The following is a 20,750-nucleotide window of genomic DNA, read 5'->3' on the forward strand; positions in this document are numbered from 1 at the left end:
CAGATTAGGGCTAATTCTAACGCGCTAACTCCTCTAAGAGATCGATCCCAATTTCCGTGTTATTATCACGAACGGAAAGTAGCGGACGAGGAGTATATATGTACGTACATACGTACACATATATGTATACATATCCATCCATCTATCTATTCATCCATACGAGTATTATACATATATTCGTGTGTGTGTGTGTGTGTGTATATATATATATATATATATATATATATATAATTTTGAGAGTAGTTTCGGCGATGTAGTGGCGCGGGACGCTCGTGAATCCGTCCGGACCTGCGCACCTACGTACTTTATATACATATGTATATATGTTGGTAACGGTAGCGAAGCAAAAGTAGTAGTAGTGTAGTAAAGTAGTGTAGTACAGTAGTAGTAGTAGTAGTAGTAGTGTAGTAGTAGTAGTATAGTAGAGTAGCTAGTGTAGAACGGATAGAGTGGGGAGAAAGAAAAGAGAGAAAGAGAAAGGGAAATTGCGAGTGAGTGAAACGGAAGACGTCTGAAATGAAGAGAGAAAAGAAAGAGAAGGCTATATAAATAGACGAAGAGAGAAAGAAAAGCAGCAGTCAAAAGAAACAAAGAGAAAGAGAAAGAGAAAGAAAAAGAAAGAAAGAAAGAGAGAAAAGAAAGAGAGAAAGAAAGAGAGAGACATATGCAGTCAAACAGTGAAAGAGAAGGAGAGAACGAATGACAGTAGATAAACAGAGAAAGAGATAGACAGAAAGAGAGGGAGAGAAAGAGAGAGAGAGAGAGAGAGAGAGAGAAATAGGTAGGTAGGAGGTGGTAGTGCCGATTGCGCCGCGTGGGGTGGTGGGAGAGGGGTGGTGCACCCCCTCCCCTGCTATACCCCTTACCCCTCTGCCCCCACCCTCTCAGCACGCGACTCAGTCGCGCACTGCGTCGACGGTGGTCGACGCTCGACGCGCTTACTATCGCGAGGCAGCACGCGTTGCGCGCACGACGCGAGTCGCGCGCGACCTAGCCTAATCCGCGTGCGGCGCTTATCCCGAACGTACTAACCTCAAAGCCGCGAGGGGGTAAAGGAGAAAGAGAAGGAGTAGTAGTAGTAGTAGGAGGAGGTGGAGGTGAAGGAGGAGGAGGAAGGGAGGAAGAGGAGTAGGACTATCCGGAGGATTCGCTGGCCTGTCGTCGCGTCGAATACGCCCGAGAATCCTCTCTTGATCACGTGAGAGAGAGAAAGAGAGGGATAGAGAGAGAGAGAGAGAGAAGAACGAGAGAGAGAAAGAGAGAAGAGAGAAAGAGAAGAACGAGAGAGAGAGAGAGAGAAAAAAAGAAAGAAAAGAGGACGAACGAGTTGAGCCCTCTTGGCTATACGGAGGACCAATAACTTAATCGTCGCCACGTGTCGTCGAACTTGTCCTTTTCTTCTTTTATCTCTTCGGCTTTTTTCGTCCTCCTACGACATTGTCATTAAAAAGGAAAGGAAGAAGGACGGACGCGGAAGAAAGAGAGAAAGAGAGAGAAAGAAAGAAAAAGAAAGAGAGAAAAGAAAGACAGAGAGAGAGAGAGAGAGAAAGAGCGGAAGGTGGTGGATCGTCGGGCGATGGGGTGGGGAGGCGATCTCGCGAGACAGTCGGGACGATCGAAAGTAATCCGCCATGTCAGGGGGACGCCATAATATCGTTGACGAGAAGCGTGCGATAATCGCTGGAGGCGTTCGATGATCTTTCGATAATCGATCGATAGGATCGTATCGCGTTACGTTCGTTGCTTCGTTCGTTCGTTCGTTCGTTCGTTCGGAAGAGAAGTAGACGCCGGTAAACTCGTTCGTTCTTTCGTTCCTTCGTTCGCTCGCTCGCTCGCTCGCTCGCTCGTTCGTTCGTTCGTTCGAGCCGAAGGAAAAGCCGAGTGTTCGCGATACATTCGTTCGTTGGTTGGTTCGTTCGTTCGTTCGTTCATTCGTACGTTCGTTCGTTCGTCGTTCGTACGTTTTCGATCTCGTGTCGCGACGATTCGAAAGAGAGTGTAAACGTGCGAACAAAAACCAGAAACGTAACGACGATCATCGTGGTAGAGACGAAAAAAAGGAAAAGGAGAGATAGACAGACATAGATAGAGAGAGAGAGAAAAGGAAAAAAGGGCTCGATCCTCGTTCGATCCCTCGAAAGTGTTGTTGTTAATCGTGGATGGCGAACATACGTGTTGAAGAAACAACGAGGATCGTACGATGAGCGACGGTATTGCCGGTGCGATCGCGATCAGTTTATTCGGTAGCGATCACTCGATCTTGTGTCTTCGATTTGGTGCCACTTGACGATTCTTCTATTTTATTTTTCTTTTTTTTTCTTTTGTTTTTCACTCACCAAGGACTCGTATTCCAGGAGACGAGAAGAAGAGGAGGGACAGCATGGACACAGCGGGTTACTCGGTTCTCTCCAACGACGACGTCTGCAGAATGTTCGATCAGTATTCCTATAAGGTTAGTTTATTTATCTATCTGTTATAAAATATCATCTATCGGCGAATTTTCTTTTATTGAACCTTCGTATTATCTGGGACAATTGGTTATATCGCGTTTATCACGAATATTACGAACGCACGTTTTCAACGAACGTACGAATTTCAACGTTAGATAAAAAGAGATACGCGATTAATAATCATTAATAATTTATACGTACACACACCCACGCATATGTGCGTACGTGTGCGCGTATTGGATTTACGTTTATTTTTCTTTCTGATTCTTCGTTTCTTTTCTTCTCTCATCTTTTTAATTTTTCTTTTTTTCTCTTTTTTTTTTCTCAACCACGCATTAGCATCGACAAGAATTTGGCGCGCTTTTCGAAGGGCGCACTCTTTTGGATTCGATTCGTACTACACGTAACGTTTCTCTTGAGAGACGTTCGATCATTGGTCCTATGAAAGGAAACGTAACCTTAATATTTCTAACAACGGTCAATCTTCTCTTACAATTCGCAGAAGTTTTTTAACGTTACAACCTTCTGTCGAGATTCTTTGTTTCATTTGTGGCTCTGCCAAGAGCCGTTTTCTCTCTCTTGCTCTCTTTATCTCTTTCTCTCTCTCTCTCTCTTTCTCTACTTGACGTTATATCTTTTCTTATCGAAAGTACGAAAGTTATAATGCAAAAGTTTCTTCCTGCGAAAAACTTTCTTTTTATGCGCCACCTCTCTCTTTCTCTCTCTTTCTCTCTCTCTCTCTCTCTCTCTCTTTTTCTATCTTTCTCTCTCTCACACTGTAATTACTTTCGTGAAATATGGTGAAGTTCCTTTTATTCGCGATATACAATAAATCCTATCTATCTTTCTCTCCCTTTTTCTCTCTCTCTCTCTCTTTCTCTCCTTCTCTATCTTTCTCTTTCTCTCTCATTTCCAAGCGTAATAGCTTTCTCGGAAAACGTTGTATAATCTCGTTTCCCATTGTTCGCTGTTAAGGAAAAGAATGGAAAAATTATTAATCGTTTCAACTGTGCACGCGCGAAAGAGAGAGAGAGAGAGAGAGAGAGAGAGAGAGAGAGAGAGAAGGAGAGATCTTATGCGGTCGACGCATATATACATAGTAGCGTTCTCGAATCTTTCAAATAGTTTACTACACGATGGGATCTGAAAAGAAGTTCTCTCCGGGTGATGATCGATTTTTAAAATCGATTATATCCTTTTCATTTTTTTTCTTCCTTTTTCTTTTCTTTCTTTTTTTTTTTCTAACTTTGTACGGGTTTATAGATAGGCTCGTCGTAGCTTTACGATCTACGTGATGGCGAGGTGGGTGGTAGGATTGTGGAGAAAGAAAAAAGAAAGAGGAAACAATAGTTCAGTCTCGAAAAGAAATAATTGATTTTTTAAAATCCTCTAGAAACTTTTGTTGTCCATCTAGAAACTTTTGATCTAACCTCTTATCAGAGAGGAAAAAGAAAAGAAAGAAAAGAAAACAAAAAAAAAAAAATTGAAAAGAAGAGAAAAGAAAAAGAAAAATAAAGAAAAAAAGGATGACAGAGCAAAAGAGAGAAAAAGAGAGAGAAAGAAAGAGAGAGACTAAGATAGCAAGAATATCGTAAAATCAAAGATGAAGTAACGTCGTAAAGTTTAGAAAGAGATGCACGTTCCGTAATCCATATTTTTTCGTTTGATCTGATTTGAAACGTTCGTCTACATTAAATCTCTCTCTCTCTCTCTCTCTCTCTCTCTCTCTCTCTCTCTCTCTTTCTCTCTCTCTCTCTGTTTTTGTCAATGTCTCGCCGAGTTTGGCATCACAATCGATGTTTCCGATCGGGCGTACCCATCGACGAAACCGTCCGATCGTTCTATAGAGAAAGATAGAGATAGAGATGGAGAGGGATATGGAGGAGGAGGAGGGGAGAGGGGAGAGTGCAATACCTATACAAAGCAGAGAGAACCTATTAATGCAGACTCTATGCGTTTAATCATCCTCGCCTTGTTTGCCAATATATATATATATATATATATATATATATATATAATGTATATGATATATGTGTGCGCGTGTGTATACGTATGTATATAAGAGCCCGCGTGCGTCGTCCAATGTTTCTTTTTAGCGAGCTAGGTATCCATTTCTAACGATTGTTTCATGGACGCTTTCGCGTTGATGACGATATCTTTTTATTGTGTGTGTCTGTGTTTTTTTTTTGTATTTCTACCTTTCTTTTTTCTCTTCGGATCTTTTCTCCTTTCTCTGTAAAGAATTTTCTGTGTACGTCTATACTTATATATCATTATTATCATTATTATTTTTATTATCGTTATCATTATCATTACTATTATTATCATTATCATTATTATTATTATTATTATTTAATAACTAATTCGTACCATAAGATCAGTGAATTATAGCGTTTAAAAAAAAATCTTTGAAAAGTACTCTTAAAGGGTAACAGAGAGAAAGAAAAAGAGAGAGAGAGAGAGAGAGAGAGAGAGAGAGAGAAAGTGACTCTTTGAGAAAGTAGAATTTTTCCTCGGGTAATATCGTCTGCGGATATCTAATGCATTTCTATCGGTTTATCTACCCCTTCTCTATAGGTCTTCCGCCGTTTCCATCGTAGGTCTCTACTTTTACCCTCTTTCCTTCTCTCTTCTCGACTGTAACAACTTCTCTCTCTCTCTCTTTCTCCCTCTCTCTCTCATCATCTCTATATCTTTCATCATCTCTCTCTCTCTCTCTCTCTCTCTCTCTCCCTCTCTATTTTTCTCATCCTCATCCTCCTCCTCCTCCTTCCTTTTCTTCCTCTTCCTTCGTTTCTTGTTACTCCTATACCTCTCTTTTCTCTTTCTCTTTCTCTTTCTCTTTCTCTTTCTCTCTCTCTCTTCCTCTTTCTCTCTCTTTCTCTCTTTTTCTTTCTCTTTTTCTCTCCATCTTTCTCTTTCTCTTTTTCTTTTAGTTCTCTCGTTCTCGTTTATTTCTCCTCCATCCCTCCGCCGCTCGTTTCAACTTTTCATTCGGTCCTCTTCTCTGTTGAAACAAAATGAAAGGCGAGCCCGGCAGGTATCCATAAAAGAATGAATAAACGTAGATTGAAAGGGCATAAAAAACATACATACATATATACATATATATATGTATATATACATTTATACATACATACATATATACATACATAATATATATATACCATACAAAATATATAACATACAAGTATACATACAATCTACTTCTACACTTATTATACATCATATGCATAGAGATACAACATACATTAAATACATACAATTTCCTATATATATATATATAGATATATTGTAACATCAACATAATACAGAGACATCATACACGTATACATATACATATGTACGTACATTGATACAATTTCTACATATATACAATGTACTACGCAACTTCTACTTATATACAATATACATATATACAACTATCATATATATATATATATATATATATATATATATATATATATGTAACACATCATACATACTTTATCGACATACATCATACAACTTTCATACTTACATCCCATACATACATACATAGAACATTATACAAAAGTATATACGTAAACTATATATAAATCATATATATATATATAATGTAAGAGATATACACTTATGATCAGACACACGTATACACGCGTGCACGCAAGCGCACTTTTTAAGAGTAGAAAAAGAAAAGAAGAATGTAAGAGAGAAATAGAGAGAGAAATATATATATATACAATACACACATATATATATAATATGTATATATACATATATACATACTCACAGTGTATATACAGGCGCGCGCATACACGTCCATTCTTTCTATATAACTACGCTAGCCGAGACGAACAAATTAAAATTCGTGATCGCGAAAGTATAAAGTAAATTTGTTTTAACGAACGTACGTAATTGAATTTTCCCATCGTGTTACAGCGATTCGCTTACCGGCTAATGAAAAAAAATCTGTGTATTCTCTCCTCCGCGAAATTGTTTTTCTATTTCTATCTCTTTCACTTTTATCTCTGTCTCTCTCTCTCTCTCTCTCTCTCTCTCTCTCTCCCTCTCTCTCTTTCTATTTTTCTCTTTGTTTGTACCTTTGTACCTTCTCGTATATTCTTCTCGTATCTTTTTCTCTCGTGTCGTTTCATTTCCTTTTTCTTTTTCCTGTTTCCTCTTTCTTTGTCTTTTTTTTTTTCCTTTTTTCAACGTCATCGAAAGAGTTATACATCGGAACGTAAGGTAGATGAAATTATGTGTAGACCTGTGAAACATGAGAGAAAGAGACAGAGAGAAAGAGAGAAAGAGAGAGAAGGGAATGGGGAAGGTAACGTGATGTTAAAAGATTAGGATGGACAAGCGTTCGTACGATAGAACGTTAACTCAGACTGTCTTATCTTCTAGTCCAGTCGAATCAGTTTACATTCTTCTTTACGCAAACTCTAATAAGTTCACGTGAAATAAGGTGGCATTAGATCGACCCAAAAAAGTTCTTTTTCTTTTTTCTTTCTTTCTTTTTTTTTTCTTTTCTTTACTTTTTTTTTGAGAAGGAGAGAGAGAGAGAGAGAGAGAACGAACGAGGTAAAAAGATTTTTCGAAGAAAAATAAATTTTCTTTTGGAAAAAGAAAATTTCTTTCGGGATTTCGTAGTTTGACGAAAAGAAAAAGGGGCATGGCTCGTAAGGTAACACGAAAGAAACAAGCTTTAGGAAACGTTTTTCTTATTTATGCGAGTTGCTCGTACAAGGTATAACTTCGATAACGTCGATCGCGATCGGATGAAACTTTTTGAAAGATGGATGGATCGGATCTCTTTGGATGGCCTTAGCGTGATAGAATTTTTCAGTATTTGAAAGGACGTCATAATCCAGGAGTTTGAAATCGAGGTAAACAAGGACGAATGTTATTTCTACGTTCGTTGCATATATATTCGAATATACGCGTATACTCTATGTGTGCACGCATTTATGTGTGTATATATACATATATATGCATAAATTTTAAATACAGGGTGATAGAAAAGAAACTTTAACGTTACATTACTTTTTTTCTTTTCTTTTTCTCTTTTTGTTCTTTCTATCCATTATTTTTTCATCGATATTTCTTCGATATTATTATCGATACGACATTATTATTATTATTATTATTATTATTATTTAATTTATTGATATTAATTTACCAATATTACATTTTTTGTATTATTAATTTATACATTTAATTTTTCTAATATTAAATTTTAAGTCGGCTTCTCATGTAGAGATGTATAATATTTGAAGTTTCTTTCTTTGGAGACGAAAGTAATTGATAAATATTTAATATGAATCACCCTGTAGTAGAGTTGTAGTCGGTATGGTAAATCAAATAACGTCTGCAATGACGAATGCATTCGAGTAGTCAGTCGGTCGGAAAATTTCTAACTTGTTCGATAAAAATTTCTTCGAGTCTCTTCGAGCAACTTCTTGTATATACATATACATACATACATATATATATATATATATATACATACGAATATACATATGTACTACCTGCCTGTACGTTCTTATTTCACCATTTGCATACATCTTATTTGTGTGTGCAAGTCCGTGTGTTGGTTTGTGTCGTCGTCGTCGTCGTCGTCGTCATCGTCGTCGTTGTTGTATAGTCGTATTCTTCGTGTATCGTGTCGAGCTAGAAAGTGGAACAATTCGATTAAGTACGAATGCTAGTGGTGAGAAGTAAGTAAGTACACAAGGAAGAAAACAGGGCAATGGACTTTTTTATTGTAACGATATACTCAACGTGACTTTCACCGAGATCTTAAATTCATATTCGATGATAAATTTTACGTGAAAGTTACGCGAGAGAATTACACCTATCCGATTTTATACTTCGAACGAAAAGAAGAAAAAGAAAAAAAAAGAAGAAGAAGAAGAAGAAGAAGAAAAAAGAAACACAAATCGTTGCTTTTACTTTCGTCGTATCAACGAGCCTGCAACACTGTCTCTGATAATTAACCTATATAATAGTGCTTTCGATAGATCGATCGGGTGGCACTCGATCCGATTTGCTGTTATTTTCTTTTTTGTATTTCCCTTTTTTTTTCTTTCTTCGAGCATATAGAGAATGAACTGTTAAATCAAAAATTATATCAAGTTCATTACTCGCTTTCGTTTTCCTATTCATTTTTTTTTATTCATTCGTCTATTCATTCATCTATTCATCTATCTATCTATCTACCTCGTAATTTTCATCATGCAGGTCGAAGGTAAAGTACTTATACGACGGAACTTTGCCGACTGAATTATCAGAACGACGAGGTCGAGGCAGGGGTGGGGGAACGGGACGGGTACAAGCGGGGGCTGATGTATGGCGGGAAGTTTGAAAACTTTGTCGCATTAAAGTTTCACCGACTGGTTTCGTGAGGGGGTTTACAAAGTATGACCACGGTAAATTCCGTTAGAATACCTACTTTCTGCCACGAAAAGAAGCCATAACAAATCGATATAATCCCGTGCTATTTACTATCTCGTTCCTTTCAATTTCAATTTCTTCCTTGATACAGGAGTATATATACAGTATATATATGGAAAAATATTGTCGTTATCGTTTTATCGAATTCTTTTTTTTTTTTTTTTTGCAAAATAAATAAGAGCGACGACGACGAGATAAGAACGTATAAATTTGATTCCAAATTCTCAGGAAGGATCGATCGATCGAATTATCGAGAAATACGATCGTTTTTTGTTTCTTTTATCATAATAAATGATAAAAACGTTGATGAGATAATAATGAAATCGTCGCGCGTAAATTTTATTTAAAATTTGTAAGAAGAAGCGATCGATCGATCGATCGATCAAGTTATCGAAAAATATTATCGTTCCGTATTTCTTTCATCGGGACAAACGATAAGAACGAAATCGTCGCGTGTAAATTTTATTCAAAAATTCAAAAAAAAAAAAAAAAGATTCGATCGATTTTTTTCAATCTAAAAATATAATCTAAAAATATGATCGTTCCGCTTTTGCGTTATTAAAATATACGATAAGAAACGATAACGATCGATCGATCGTTCGTTCGAAAATTATGATCATTTCGTATTCAAGTTAAACGATAAAAACGATGTAGATATAAGAAAGTAGGAAATCGTTAGGTTTAAATTTTATTTAAAATTCTTTGGGCAAAAAAGAAAGAAAAAAAAGAAAGAAAGGAAGGAAGGAAGGAAGGAAGGAAGGAAGAATCGATCGTTCGAGTTATCGAAATAGTATGATCGTTCCGTATTTCTACTATCGATATTGTCGAGAAAGAAGAAACACAAGTACCCGAGGTATAATTACTAATGTAGTTTCAACGTCTATTGATTATTCATTTCCGTTTGCAAATTGAGCTCCGTACAAGCCGGTTATATACACTTAATCTCAATCAAAATTTCATTTGCAAAGTAAACGCCACGCGTTAACGAAGTAACCTCAGAGAGTCGGGCACTGGCTCTGTGTGTTTCGCGCCGTTTTCTCGGTTCATTAGTGTACCTTATATGTACGTTTCCTTCGTTAAAATAAACCCATCGAAAGGTAGAAGAGAAGAGACGCGTTATTTCCGTTGCGTTTTGAAAATCGCATAAATGCATGCACTCTACTTTGTTTGCTTATTTCCTTTCTTTCTTTTCTCTCTCTCTCTCTCTCTCTCTCTCTCTTTCTCTCTCTCTCTCTCTTTCTGACTCGTATCATCGTTAGTTCCTTCTTAAGATTCTATCGGATAATCGATTATTAATCATTACCACGTACCTGAAACCTACAAACTAATTTAATTTCTTCGGTAACGTTCGCGGCCGTTCACGATTGTTATCAAAGAAAACTGTCACTTCTGCCATTCGTTTATCGATCTTAAAAACATCTCTCATAAACGATTACTGTCAACCTTATCGGACACGTTAATTAATCTGATTGCCAGAGTAATCGTACGATCAAATGGCCAATTAAACGCATCAAGAGATACGATTAATCGTTAAAGGATATTCAATCGTTCTACGATCTCTTCTCAAAATGTTTAATCAACGGAATTATTATTGTACGTATACATACGCACACTCACATATTCATATACACACGTATACATAAACTGTACAATGATATATAATATAGATATTCGAATGATTCGTATGTAATTATGTTCAATAATAATAATAAACGTATAGAAATTGATCGAATTTGTAGATAATAATATATAACGCGGCTTCTTCGTTCTCGTGGAATTTTCATTCGTCCGTGATTAATTCCATAACAATTGTTGCCCACGCGTACCGAAAATGCGCGATAAATCGTAACGCGAAATCACAGTGTGGGTTGCGCGTTGCCTTGGAACGTATTTGACCTCCGTCGACACATACATGTGTACATATGTACGTACACATTATATGTACTTGTACACGTATAGGTTTAGTGGTACGTTTAATACGTATACTCTCTCTTTCTCTCTCTCTCTCTCTCTCTCTCTCTCTCTCTCTCTCTCTCTCTCTCTCTCTCTCTATTTCTCTATTTCTCTCGTTTCACATTTATCATGAAAAAGGACAATGATATATGTAATTTGTATAGTTGATTTTGCACTTATCCTTGCAAGAAGATAATCATGAAAAATGGTGTGGCGTTGAGTAAGATGTCTCGATTAAAAAGTTAACGAACAGTAATCGTGCTTTGTCGTGTATGTACACGATATGAATATATTAATTATAATTATTATATTGATTAACAAATTGAAAAATCGTCGCGTTGGATGTCTCGATTAAAAAGGTAACGAACGGAAACCGGTATTTCTCATATATTTGTTTGTGTATAATATATATATATATATATATATATATATATATATATATTAATTTAATAAATACAATTAATAATATGAATATGAATATATTGTATTAATATAATATGAACGTATTAATTATGATTATTAATTGAAATATATACATACATATTTTTTTATTTCCTTTTTTTTTTATATTACATTATAACATATTATTATCTTATACATTATTTGTTTATTTTTATAATTGAATTTAATTTAAGTACATTCGACGATCGTAATACCTAGATATTTTGTAATGAAATATCTTTATAAATGATAATTAAAATGTTGGAAATAACTAAATTAGTAACAGGAAGTAGTGGTATACGGGACGAAGTCAAACAAGCTTCCTTGGCCGAGCTCCAAATGAAAATCAAATTCTAAAGATCTCTCTTTCTATTTCTAAGTAGTCTAAGCTCATCGTCTCGTCTGTTAGTACGTACATACATAGATGCATATATACATATGTAAGTACTTCCGATACACGTGACAAATGTAACATACATATGTACAGGGTGGACCAAAAGTTTCCAGGCGATCCTACAAATTTATTTACACCTTTTACGAGACTCTTTCCGGAGTAACTTTTCTTTTTCTTTTCTTTTCTTTTCTGTTTTATTTATTTATTAATTTTTATTTATTTATTTTCTTTTTTCGGATCGTAAAAGTACGATGCTAGGAACTTTTGGTACGTCTAAAAAGTTTTGAAGCATTCTGTATAAAAGTCATGCGTATTATTAACGTATTAGAAAAGTTTACTCGATATTTTAAAGAAAACTTTCACGACGTTCGTTTCAATGTATATAACTACATTAAAACACATATATAAGTATATTGAAACGAACGTCGTGAAAGTTTTTTTCTCTATATATTTTTTCTTCTATATATCTATACATATACATATGCAATATATACAATATACACGATATACACAAATGTACGCAATATACACACACACACACACACATATATATATATATATGCATACATATAAAATATATACAATATACACATATACATGCATGCATATACAATACACACATATACATACATACGTATATACGTACATACATACATATATTATTATTCGCGTATATTGCATAATAAAAAGAACATGATAGAGCGTAATAAGGCTTAGAAAAGATAACGAGAAGAGCGCGAGAGATAATAGAAAGAAAAGGGAACATACCACGGTTAAGTAGTTGAATAAAGAGAGATATGTATGTCTTGAATTGGTAGGAAGGTGAATCCGGGCTCATTTTCTTTGGGTAATTGTTCCACTTGACGAGCATTGCTCGTCATAGTCCTCGTCCTCATCATCGTCGTCGTCGTCGTCGTCGTCGTCGTCGTCGTCGTCATCGTCGTCGTCGTCATCCTCTTCTCAAGAGGTATCGTCATCTTCGTTGCGAGAAATATAAGGTAACGACGCTGCGTTTTGTTTTATGCTAAACCACTGCCAACGCGATCGATTTTTTCAAGGGCTTGAAATAATATTATACTTCGAAGGTGTAATATACAGGGTGACAGATTAAAATTCATTGATATTAATCTTTTTATTTCTTTCACTTTTTTTTCCCTTCGCTTTTGATTTCTGATTTATCATCTTTTTTCAACTTTTCGTTAATTCTTTCGATTTAAAGAAAGAAAAAAAAAAAAAGAGAAAAGAAAAAAATCCACTTTAATTCAAAACAGATACACTCGTTGATTGTAAACGTATCGTTAATATTTATGATGTTGTATCATGTAAATACATACCTACGTAGTTACATATTATATTACGATGCAAGCATGTCAATATATACTCTCTCTCTTTCTCTCTCTCCCTCTCTTTTCATTTCTTTTTTCGTTCTTTTTTTTCTTTTTTATCTTTCTTTTTTCTTTTTTTTTTTTTAAACACCGAGTCTGCAGCATTCTCGTGATATTGGATGAGCAAGAATATTTCGGACAATGAAGGATGCACCATGGAGAGCGATAAAGCCGGCTTATCGTCTCATCTCTCTCTCTCTCTCTCTCTCTCTCTCTCTCTCTCTCTCTCTCTCTCTCTCTCTCTCTTTCACTCTCAATCCATCTCTTTCTCTCTCTCTCTGTCTCTCTCTCTCGCTCTCTATTTCTCCCTTTATTTCCCCATCATACTTAATTTCGAATCACGTACGCAGCAACAATTAACATCGACGTTCTCGTTACGTCGTCGTTTCTAACAGTTAAACAGTATCAATTAATCGATCGATTTTCTTCTTCAATTTACGATTCCTACATAGTATTATTATGCGGAGATCGTGAAGGAAAAACATTTGTAATTCTGATTATAAAAAAAGAAGAAAAAAAAAAAATATATATATATATAAACATATATAAGTATGAAACAAAAACAGCAATTGCTCATCCGTCTTACATTTTCTTTCGTGGTGTTGTTTATGAAAAAAAAAGAAGAAGAAAAATGTAAAAAAAAAAAAAAAGAAAAAATAGAAAGAAAAAACAAGAAGAGAAAAACAACGATATCTCGTTAAATTCATCGCGTATACATATGTAGATACACATATATCTATATACATATACGATCCTAATGTTCGCTTAGACTGAAATATCGTTCGAGCAGATGTTCCAATTATGCAAATGACAGATGTTGCACGCAAAATCACGTGTAAGAGACGTGCCTTGTTCTCTCTCTCTCTCTCTCTCTCCCACTCTCTTTATATATATATATATATATATATATATATATATATATATCTTTTACTTTATTTCTGTTTTTCTTGCACTATCTCTCTTTTTCTTTTTAACTCTATCTCTGTATGTCTCTCTTTATCTTTCACTCATAAGTACAACTCTTTACGCTTGTAAGTTACTGAATTAATGACCGTTATCCAGTATATAACCAGGAAACCGTATAGTTTAGAGATATGTATGTAGATGGAAAACTGACGTCGTTGAATATCAATGTGCATCGTTTCTTTTTCTTTCTCTTTCGTTTTTTTTCTTTCTCTCTTTCTCTTTCTCCTGCTTTCTCTCTCTCTCTCTCTCTTTCTCTCTCTCTCGGTCTCTGTCTCCCTCTTTTAAACACTTTTCTTTTTTTCTCTCTCTCTTTCTCTCTCTGGCTCATTCTCTTCTCCCACCCCCGCAACAGTACAGACTTGTACACGCTTATTTCGTATTTCTTTTCAAACTCATTAGCTGGAAACATAAACTAGCGTTATTACGTTGCTGTCGTTCGGGCCACGATTATTACCGTAGAGATAATTGCACCACACCGGGGCCCGGCAGTTTTGCTCGACGCTCTGAAAATAATATGTATTGCGGGTTAAAACGTCGATGCCTGGAAAAAGGAGTGAGAAAAAGAGAGAGAGAGATAGAGAGAGATAGATAGATAGATAGAGAGAGAGAGAGAGAGAGAGAGAGAGAGAGGCGAAGAGGGGGACGGAAGGAGAAAGAAAAAGAGAAAGAGAGAGAAAGATCTTTTTTACCGGGGCTTTCGTATTTCCATAGTAATTGGAAATAAATTAGCATTAACTTTCTTTTCCATCGCTTCGTGTTCTTTCCTCTCTCTCTCTCTCTCTCTCTCTCCCTCTCTCTCTCTCTCTCTCTCTCTCTCTTTCTTTGTTTCTCCCACATATACATTCTTTGCTCTCTTTGGTAATAATGCAGTAATAATGAGTATGTTGTAAGAAAATGAAAGAGTCTCGTAAGTACGTCTAACAGACGGTATTTATAAATGACGATTTTATAAGCGCTTATTGTATATGAATCATGTATTTAACTCTTGTGGATTATGTAAATCAATCGATCGATCAATTGAAAATTGCTTGTTAGTCAATTCACCTCACGAAAGCGTTTTTCTTTCCTTTTCTCTCTTTTTTTTTTTTTTTCTTTCTTTTCCTCCCCTCTCTTTTCTCTTTCTTTCTTTTCTTTTCTTTTTTTTTTTTTTGGAATCTTTTTCCCCCTGTTTTTCTTCCTTTAATTTTTTATTTTATTTCAGTGCTTTTTTCTTTTTCTTTTTCTTTTTCTTTTAGAGAGAAAGAGGAGGGACTAGTTCGTAACGATAGTATATCATTTATACATCTATTCTTCTCTCTTTTATATTTGAACAGGTTAAATTGTCGTGAAAGTTACGTTCGTTGACTCTTACTCGAATTCTTTTTTACAGACATTATTCAGAAATGTTTCCAATAGATTATATATAAATCTACATATCTATCTATATATATATATATATATATTTTTACTTCTTTTCTTTTATTTACGAAAAGCTATGATTAGATACTACCAGGAATATATATCGCGATTTATTCATTTCTCTTTTTTCCTGCAAACGTTACCCGTCCGTCCCAATTTTAAAGAAACACGAGAACGAAGATCTCGTCCTCTGATAGTTACATAGAAAATTCTTTATTTTATTTTTTCATTTTTTTTTTTTATTTTTTTTTCTATTTCTTTTTTTAACGTGTCAACATTTTTCGAAGGATCATGATTTTTGGGTAAAGAAAAAGAAAGAAGAAAGAAAAATAAAAAAAGGGACTGTTCGGGAGTCGCTTTCCCGAACGTCCAAAGGGAATTTAAAAGAAGAGAGAGGGTGCCAGTTGGTCGGCAGCTGGGAAGCAGAGGTAGAAGAGCGTCTGCTGTTTTGGTCCTTCACGTCTCTTCTCTCTCTCTCTCTTTCTTTCTCACACTATCTTTTTCTATCCTTTTCTTACCTGTAGCAGAGGACATCGATGTAGTAAACACGTTGAGAAACTTTACTCTTCTTCCCTTTTATCCTTTTTTTCTTTTTCTTTTTTTTTTTTTCAAACGTGATGCACTTTGCACACGGTTCACGAAATTCTCTCTGATGCAACGAGATACATACATACGTACGTATACACGCATACACGTACACTCGTACAGATCTAAACACGTATACAGGGTGGCTGAAAAGTTTGCAGAGTTTATTTAAAAAATCAATTATTCCTTTTTCGAGACTTTTGAGTCGAATTTGTTTTTATATATATTTATTTATTTATTTTCTTTTTCTTTACTTCATTTCATTTTACTTTTACTCTACTTCTCTCTCTCTCTCATTCATTTTTTTTTCTTTTCTTTTGGAATTACACACACAGTAAAAAGTACAAGCGGGTAAATAGAACGTATTTTTTATTTCTTTTTTTTTTTTAGTTAACACAATCGAAAGGAGTATTAGATTTTGTTGAAAAGTATCCGAAAGAAGAGTTAATTGATTTTTCAAATCGTTTCTAGGAACTTTCGATTCACTCTGTATGCATGTATAAATATATATATATATATATATACATGTATCTGTGTGTATGTATGCGTGTATGTGTGTGCGTGTATAGAGATACGTACAGGTGCGTAAATCGGACGTTACACGCATCATTGAACATTTAAAAGAGCTCTTTACATTATCATTGACGGTTTATGCACACCTTGCTAAGCTCCTGGCTCTCGAGGCCATCTATCGAACGTGAAAACTCATTTCCCATCTCTCTCTCTCTCTCTCTCTCTCTCTCTCTCTCTTTCTCTCTATACCTCTTTTTTGGTCTATCAATGGACCAGTGAAAATCCATCCTCGTTCGCACTTGTTGCTCGATGAACGAACTATTTAAAGGGTCTCACGAGTGACGGAATCGAGAGTGTATCTTTTACGAGAGATAGAAGAGTCTCTACGATACTACTTTACACTTGTTTCTATATCGTATTTATACCTCTACAGTAATATATATATATGTACGAATGTACGTATGTACGTACGTACGTATATACGTATGATGTATGTACGTATGTACGTATCTATGTATTTACGTATGTATATACGTATGTATGTATCTATATATTTATATATGTATATATATATGTGTATGTGTATATACGTATATATATACCTAAGTATAATGTAACATGGCGAATTCGATAAAGAGTAACGAAAAGAGGGGATACTTTAAAGCGTGGTGTACCACCGGTACCGCTGACAAAATCATGAGCCACTTGTTGATCGTCCCGATGACCGCGTACACATCTACGCATATGTATCTAGTATGTGGATATATGTATATACTATGTACATGTATATCTACATATATACATACATACATATATATATACACACGCATTGAACATGCGTTTGAAACCGCGTCAGAGGTTAGCCGAAAATTTACGAATGACGGAACGTATTAAATATCGATGTTGTTTCGTGATATCGTTTACCGTTTTGATCGAAATTTCGAGCAATTTTCTTATGTCATTAACGTCAGGAAAAAAAGTTTATCGATTATTGAAAAATTATCGCGTTCTCGTACACGCGTGAATTAGATGATACTTGAAAGAAAAGAAAGAAAGAATGAAAGAAACAAGTACGATAGATATATATATATATATATAAAAATCATTATTTTTAAATTACGGAAGCACGGAAGTAAACATTTATTTTTTATTTAGTTAAAATAGAAATCGAATATCTATCGATTAATTTCATATAAATTTCAAATTTCTATCGAATATAAATATCTGTGTGATCGATAATACATACATATTAGGACACGAGTTGATAATTCGTTGATATCGATTAATTCGTTTCATTCAACATATATATTCATATATTCATTTTCAAGTTTTATTGTTAAAAATCTAATCTTAAAAAATAATCTACGTATAGATAATACGTGTTAGTAGAAAGTTATATTCCTTTTGTTAAATACTATTATATTCATTGATTTTATTTAATATATATATAAAAGATATATAGGTGTATATGAGATCGATTCATTTTCAAGTTTTATTGTTAAAAATCTAATCTAATTTTCACACCCAAATCATCGTTGTAAAAACGAACTCGTTTCAACGGGATCAAAGGTGAATTCTCTCTCTCTCTCTCTCTCTCTTTTCCTCTTCCTATATATATGTGTGTGTGTGTGTGTGTGTGTATGTATGATATTATTACCAGCTTATAGAATAGCGTGCACAGTATCGTCGTGGCAGCCGATTGGTCGTGAAGGTATTAAATACTTGGGCCGAACCCTTACATAAAGATATCAAACGTCGGTTATAAATCAGTGGAGGCAATAATCGCAAATAAACCTCGAACGAAGTGTATTTCATATTGGATCCCTTGTAAATTAGGGCCGAGTTCGGTTGTGAAGAAAAATCAAAGAATGAGATACATACATACATACATACATACATACATATATATATATATATATATATATATATATATATAGAGAGAGAGAGAGAGAGAGAGAGAAATTGTGCTTCCATATCTTCTTTCTTTTTTTTTTTATTTTCATTCTCTTCACTCGTATATCATTCTCCTCTGCTTTTTATTCTACTACTACTATTATTACTAGTACTATTATTACTACTACTATTACTACTACTATTACTATTACTACAATTATTATTGTTATTATTGTTGTTGTTGTTGTTATTATTACATAGATAAAAGTGAATAAAAGAGAAATGATAGGTTTTGAACAATGTAAAGAAAACGAAGTTACATCGTACGTAAGTGTAGTAACATTTATAATAGTTTGCTTGGTATAATTATGTATATACGCATAAAATAAGTTCGTTAAGAACCGTGTTGTTTAGAAGTATATCTATACAAGTAAATAAGTACATACGTACATATATATATATATATATACGTACATATATACATACGTATATTCGTATATACATCTTGATGGTAAGAAAGGTATTAATGAAAACGTAGAGGTTTCTAAAGGAACTTAACAACTTTAACAATCATATACTCGACTAAGAAGTCTTTCTCTCTTCCTCCAATGTAATTCGAAATGTCTGAAAAGAGATTTAAATTAACGTGTTAAGTAATACGTATGCAGGTTCTCTATATAATGAAGCCGATAGAGGGATTATATATGAATCGATATTCTTCCTGCGTTGGATATCTTATGCACGTAATATGTGCTTCTTTGTATTTATAATATATGTGTGTGTAATATGTGTGTGTGTGTGTGTGTCTATATATATATATATATATATATATATATATAGAGAGAGAGAGAGAGAGAGAGATATTATATATACGATAAGCTATAAATTTGAAATACCGACTCTCCTTATTAGCGTTCCGCGTGAGCAAACATTACGGCTTCTCTAACTAAAACTTAAATTGGTATAGGTTCGTAATACTGAAACTTGTCATTGGATAGTAAAATGAAAAAAAGAAAAGAAAAGAAAAGAAAAGAGAATAATAGGAAAGAAAAGGAGAGGTAAGGTAAGGGAAAGAGAAATGAAAAGGAAATGAGAAGAAAAAAAATAAATAAATTCAAGAGATTATAAAGTGCGATTAACTACGACCTAATAAAAAGTTCCTCTCTTAAAAAAAAAAAAAAGAAAAAAAGAAATATATGATTAAATGGCTTAAGCAACTACGAAGGACCCAATATATTCTAATCAATATAAAGGATGAACTAAAAGTTTCTTTCAGATGCTTTTACGAATCAATTATCTTTCTTCGATAATTTCTACGATAATTCATCTCTTTTTGTTTTTCTCTCCTCTCGAAAATTATTATATTATTGCAATCTTGACTGTGGAAATATTCAACAAGAATCTCGAATAAATAAACGTAATAATACCAATAGATTTTTCAATTAAAAATCATTCAAACATATTTTTTGACTCGCCGAATGTATATTCGTACAGACCAATTGCGTGTAATTGTATTTATGTCTGTGTGTGTCTGTGTGTGTGTGTGTGTGTGTATAATATTCGATTATAAGGAAGTTATCGAAAGAGAAATCATTGCGATTATCCTCCCCCCTCTTTCCACCCCCTCTTTCACATGTCTCGTTCATACACATTTCGACGCCATTGGCAATCAAAAACGAACGAATCGATAAAATTTTGCTTTAACTCGGACCTCTCTCTATCTTTCTCTCTTTCTCTCATTCATATACGCGTTATCGTTCATTAAAAGTCCAGATATTGGATTTTAATGAATACCTATCTGACCGAAGTACTATTCTCACCTGACGTAGTTGAGATTAACGGTTTATATATATTATATATGTGTGTTAAACGTCGTTAGATCGAACACACCCGTCATAACTTCGAATAGAAAAGAAGTTTCACTTAATTATAATTATTATATACCTTGTCTATAAAGAGTTCTTTATCTAAATTGATACTTGCATACTTACACAACACACACACGTACACACACACACACACACACACACGCGTGTATTTAATTCTGTGTCTGTCTGTCTATCTCTTTCATTCTCTACTTTATATCTCCTGTTCTTTCTCTGTTTCTATTTTCTTTTATTTTTTTCTCCTTTAACTTTCCCGTTACCTTCTTCTTTACTCCAAATCGTTCGTATTAAAATGTATACACGTGATTTAAATACAATCCCTCGTAAAACGAGCCATCGATCTGCAGACCAACCGACCGAAGAACCAACCGACCGATCGACCGATCGAACGACCGAACGACCGACGTGTACGGACTCCACGCGCCTAATGTATTAACCGAACCAAATA

General features: G+C 34.5%; 1 protein-coding gene across 3 annotated transcripts in view; it reads left to right on the plus strand.

Moving 5' to 3' along the window:
* Positions 1-1,900: 1,900 nt before the first annotated feature.
* The window catches only part of LOC122629705 (TOX high mobility group box family member 3-like), a 199,713-nt gene continuing 180,863 nt past the window's right edge, over positions 1,901-20,750 (plus strand). Inside the window, exons 1-2 of one of the 3 annotated variants that reach the window (XM_043813460.1) lie at positions 1,901-2,243; positions 2,341-2,452. In XM_043813460.1, coding sequence (XP_043669395.1) covers positions 2,381-2,452 — 72 coding nt within the window. In that variant the 5' untranslated portion in view covers positions 1,901-2,243; positions 2,341-2,380. The remainder of the gene's footprint in view (positions 2,244-2,340; positions 2,453-20,750) is intronic. The other 2 variants (XM_043813458.1, XM_043813459.1) reach the window with 2 other exon arrangements.

Source organism: Vespula pensylvanica, chromosome 5 (genome assembly GCF_014466175.1).
Source record: "Vespula pensylvanica isolate Volc-1 chromosome 5, ASM1446617v1, whole genome shotgun sequence".
NCBI lineage: Eukaryota > Metazoa > Arthropoda > Insecta > Hymenoptera > Vespidae > Vespula > Vespula pensylvanica.